Raw genomic sequence first — 5,347 nt, forward strand, 5'->3', positions numbered from 1 at the left:
AGAGAGAGAGAGAGAGAGAGAGAGAGAAAGAGAGAGAGAAAGAGGTGTGTTAAGTTCCACATCTTTGGGAATTTTCCAGTTGTCTTTCTGTTACTGATTTCTACTTGAATTTCAGTGTGGTCTGATCATACGCTTTGCATTATTTTTATTCTTTGAAACTGTTGAAGCTTTTATGGCCCAGAATGCAGTCTATTTTGGTGAATAATGTTGTATGCATGTTTGGGAATATTTGTTAGATGGAATATTTTATAAATCCTTATATTTATGGTTTAATGTTCAACAGGAGTGCTGAGACAAGTTACTGCAGGGGAGGGGAAGATAGTCTCAGCAAATGGGGCTATGACAATGGGGTATCCACATGCTAAAGAATGAAGTTGGGCCCTTATCTCCGACCATATACAAAAATTATTTCAAGATGGTTCATAGGCTTAAATGTAAGAGATAAAGTTGTAAAACCCTCTGAAGAAAGCAGGCATAAGTATTTGTGATGTTGGGGTAGGTAGTGGCTTCTTAGATACCAAACCAAAAGAAAAAGAGACACACAGAAATAAATTGGATTTCATCAAAATATAAAAACTTCTATGTTGCAAATGATACTATCAAGAAAAGTAAGAAGCAACCCACAGAATAGAAGAAAATTTTTGCAAATCATTTATCTGATAAAACACTTGTATCTAGAGCATTTAAAAAACTCTTAAAACTCAACAGGAATAAAAAATAACTAAGCCAATTAAAAACAGGGCAAAGGATTTTAATTGACATTTCTTCAAAGAAGATTCATGAATGGTCAATAGTTACATGAAAAGATGCCTAATAGTGATTAGGCAAATGCAAATCAAAACCATAATGAGATACTACTTCATAATGTCTAGGTTGGAAAAAAAAATAAAAATGAGAGGGAGTGGAGGAAGAGACGGAATAACAAGTGTGGCTGGGATGTGGAGAATTTGAAACACTTTTTAAAAAAATTTTTAATTTTTTCAGCATTCAGTATTCATTATTTTTGCCCCACACCCAGTGCTCCATGAAATCCATGCCCTCTCCAATACCCACCACCTGGTTCCCCCAACCTCCCACCCCTGGCCCCTTCAAAACCCTCGGATTGTTTTTCAGAGTCCATAGTCTCTCATGGTTCACATTATGCTGAGTAAAATAAGTCAAGCAGAGAGAGTCAATTATCATATAGTTTCCCTTATTTGTGGAGCATAACAAATAGCATGGAGGACAAGGGGAGATGGAGAGGAGAAGGGATTTGAGGGAAATTGGAAGGGGAGGTGAACCATGAACCATGAGAGAATTTGAAACTCTTAATAATTGCTGGTATTATTATACAATAGTACAACTTTGGAAAACAGTCCAGAAATTCTTTAAAAAATTATCACATGATCTAGCAGTTTTACTTAGGTATTGTTAGGAACTGAATTGTGTCCTTCCAAAATTTATATTTGAAGCCCTGATCTCCAATGCAACTGCATTTGTATCTTGGGTCTTTAAGGAGGTAATTAAAGTTGAGTGATGTCATAAGGGTAGGATCTTAATCTGATAAGACTACAGTACTTATAAGAAAAGGAAGAAACACAGCAATACTACCCCTGCGTATGTGCATGTACAAAGGAAAGGCCAGTTGAAGATATAGTGAGAAGGTAGTTGTCTACAAGCCAAGAAAAGAGGAATTACCAGATACCAATTCTGCTGACACCTTGATCTTAGACTTGCAGTCTCTAGAACTATGATAAAATAAATTTCTATTGTTTAAGCCACCCAACCTGTGGTATTTTGTCATGGCAACCCATGTGGACTAGTATATATCCTGGAGAAATGAATATATACATTCACCCAAAAATATGCACATGGGTGGTCATAACATATTCATATTAGCAAAAAAGTAGGAACAGCTTAAATGTCCATCAGTTGATGAATGTGTAAACAAATGTGGTATATCCATACAGCATAATATTATTTTGCAATAAAAAGAATAAAGTACTCACACATGCTATACATGGTTGAGTTTGTGGATGAACATTATGCAAGTAAAGTGAACCAGCCACAGAAGGCTACACAGTGCATGATCCCACTTTTTTGAAATGTCCAGAATAGGTAAAATCCATAGGAACAGAAAGTAGATTAGTGGTTTTCAGGGGCTGAAGGGAGAGGGGAATAGGGAATGCCTGCTAATGGATATGGGGGTTCTTTTTGAGGTTATGAAAATATTTGTTAAATTTGTAAAATTTGTAAAATTTGTAAATTTGTAAAATTTGTTAGTGGTAATAATTGCACAATTATGTGAGTAAACTAAAAACACTGAATTGTGCACTTTTAAAAAGGTGAATTTTATGGTATGTAAACTGTTTTTCAGTCAAGCTGTTATAAAACAAAAAAGTTAGGGAAAGTTTATTTCCATCACTGGGTTGTGGTTTCTTTGAGGACAGGAAAGAAATATTGCTAATTTGGGTTATTCCAAAGGCTAGTACAGTGCCAGAATAGTATTTCATAGTCCCTATTCTTTTTCATATACCTATTTCCCAAATGTAAATGTGCAAAAATATTAAAAAAAAGTTTCAAAAACAAAAATATTTTTAGCAAAGTAGTGATTATTATACTGTGTTACAACACATCTTATTCTAACATTCAAGTTGGTTGTTTTGTACCAAGGGGGGTTTTGGAAAGAAAAAGAATGTGGATGGATGTGGTCTCATTCTGTGTTATTGTAGAATTTAGAAGACGCTAATTTTTTTTTTTTTTTTTTTGAGAGGGAAGAGGGGCGTAGGGCAGAGGGAGAGAGAGAATCTTTAAGCAGGCTCCATGCCATGTGTGGAGACTATGTGGGGCTTGATCTCACAACATTGAGATCATGACCTGAGCTGAAATCAAGAGTTGGATGCTTAAATGACTGAACCACCCAGGCACCCCATAGAAGTCCCTAAATTTGAATGCAGTGATTCTCGGCCCTCTCTCTGTATTACAGTTTCCTAGGGAGATTTTTAGAATACCTGTGTCTATACTCCACCCCAAATCTGAGTCAAACAGTTGCGAACAACTATTTGAGTGGAGGTAGCTATCTTTAGAACTACATGTGGTTGTGATTACTGTGAGCCAACAGAGAATCAGCTGTAAATCAGTGGTTTTCCAACTTTAGTGTGTGTAATAACTCACGAGGATAAAATGCAGATTCTAATTCAATAGGCCTGAGATGGGTCCCGAGATTCTACCTTCTAAGAAGATCCCCAGTGATGCCCAGCTAATGATCCCCAAACCACATTTTCAGTTGTAAGAGATGTATAATGTATTTTCAAATGTGCAGGAGTGACAGCACGGTTAGTAAGAAGAAAATAAAATAAAGCAGTTGCATTATTGAGTAAAGGGATTGACGAAGAGAAGGAAGCAGGTAATTTCTTAAGAGATTAACTTTCATCTTGGTGAGGCTCTTCCATTGATTTGATAATCATTTAATGATTGGTCCAGCTACTTTAGACTAACTTCACATACTTCTAGAGGTTTTCTCATTTCATCTGTAGGATATGTAAAATATAGATTGTAATGGAGTTCTCATACTTTCTTTAGATATTATTCTGGCTGTTGATAGGATGACAAGGGTGACAGAATCTAGTGAGGAAATATGAACAAACTTATTTTCTTGATTGAAATTGACATTATTGAAATTTTTGTGCTAGGTGTGATGTTGGGTTCTGGAGTTATAGAAATTAGTAAAACATAGGCCCTGCTCTTAAAAAATTGACAGTCTATTAAGAATAAGGAGGCACGTAGGACTGACTTATGAATAGCTAACTAAAACAGGAAGAAAATCATGTTCAATAGAAGTATACACAATGTGCTATGGAAAAGAGAGTTAATTTCACCTGGGGAAAGGCTTCATTGATGACTGGATATTTAGAATTTTGAAACACCTTCTTCAAAATGTTCACATCTGTTTGCCAGTTTCTTAACTGCTTACTGACAGGAAGCTCACAGTCTGAACTCATCTGGGAATAAGACATTACCATTACAGACCAGTTTTATGAAACTCCTAGAACTTTCTTCAAGGCATCCTTCATTTCTTTATTCCGGAGGCTGTAGATCATGGGGTTGAAAAAGGGGGTCAAAACTGAGTAGAACAGAGTAGTGAACTTCTGCATTCCCTCTGCTTGTCCTGACCCTGGGCTCACATATGTCATCATGACAGAACCATAGAAGAGAAATACAACAGCCAGATGAGAGGAGCAGGTAGAAAAGGCCTTCTTCCGGCCAGCAATTGAGGGCACCTGCACTACGGCCCTCAGCACTAGGGTATAGGAACCTATAATGTAGAAAAAGGTAGCGAAGATGAGGAGGGAACTCATGGTGCCACATATGAGAACTGTCCCTGGGATTGGGACGCAGGCTGAAGCCAAGGCCAGCAGAGGACCCAGGTCACACAGAAAGTCATCAATTACATTTGGGCCACAAAATGGTAGCTGGGTAACAAGTATCACTGGGATCAGAAACCAGAGAAAACCAGAGACCCAGCAAAAAATGACCAGGCTGCAGCAAAACTTAATAGTCATGACCGTGGGATAGTGCAGGGGGTGGCAGATTGCCAGGAACCGGTCATAGGCCATGATGGACAGAAATAAACATTCGGTTGTGCCCAGTGAGAAGAAGAAGTACAACTGGAGGAGGCACCGAGCAAAGGAGATGGTTTTGGTATGGGAGAGGAAGTTGGCCAGCATGTTGGGCACATCAGAGTTGACATAGCAGATTTCTAGAAAGGAGAAGTTGGCCAGCAGAATGTACATCGGGGTGTGCAGCCGGCGGTCCCAGCGCACTGCACACACGATGGCCATGTTTCCAAGGAGTGTCAGGATATAAGTCACAAAGAATATGGAAAAGAGGAGGAACTGTATTTCCCAGCGGCAAGGGAAGCCCAAGAGGATGAATTCGCTCACAGTGTGAGAAATATTTCTGGCCTCTGAAGTCATTTCCTTCTGTCCTGTGAGGATTACAGCAGAAGTTACATGTACGGAGGGAATTATGCCTCCTGACTCCTCCCCAGGAGACAGCGCATTTTCTTGACAGGAGAGGGAGACTGGACCAAGGGTTCCTATTTTTTTTTTTTTTTTTGGGTGCTCCAAAAATACATTTGTTGAGTATACTCTTCTATAATTGACTCTTCACTTTTAAACTGCATACAGACCACTGTCAATCTATATACTATAAATATTTATATACTATAAATATTGGTAAATATTTTGAAAAAAGTTTTCTTTATGTTAAAATAGAAATTCAGGTACTTCCTTTCTGTATCTCTCATTGGGATGTCCAGTGTGCCCAGCTTTGGAGAACATTCTCCATTGTCTAGCCTGTACAAATA

At 38.1% G+C, this 5,347-nt stretch overlaps 1 protein-coding gene across 1 annotated transcript; it reads right to left on the minus strand.

Annotated features, from left to right (window-relative positions):
• Positions 1-4,013: 4,013 nt before the first annotated feature.
• LOC131998617 (olfactory receptor 11H6-like) lies at positions 4,014-4,955 on the minus strand. The gene has a single exon (XM_059371107.1). It carries the CDS (start codon positions 4,953-4,955, stop codon positions 4,014-4,016), a length of 942 nt encoding a protein of 313 aa, XP_059227090.1.
• Positions 4,956-5,347: the final 392 nt, after the last annotated feature.

The sequence above is a fragment of the Mustela nigripes genome, chromosome 13, assembly GCF_022355385.1.
Source record: "Mustela nigripes isolate SB6536 chromosome 13, MUSNIG.SB6536, whole genome shotgun sequence".
NCBI lineage: Eukaryota > Metazoa > Chordata > Mammalia > Carnivora > Mustelidae > Mustela > Mustela nigripes.

What these genes read in the sequence shown, in the direction of transcription:
- LOC131998617 (XM_059371107.1), bottom strand. Translation starts at nt 4,955, where the DNA reads ATGACTTCAGAGGCCAGAAATATTTCTCACACTGTGAGCGAATTCATC.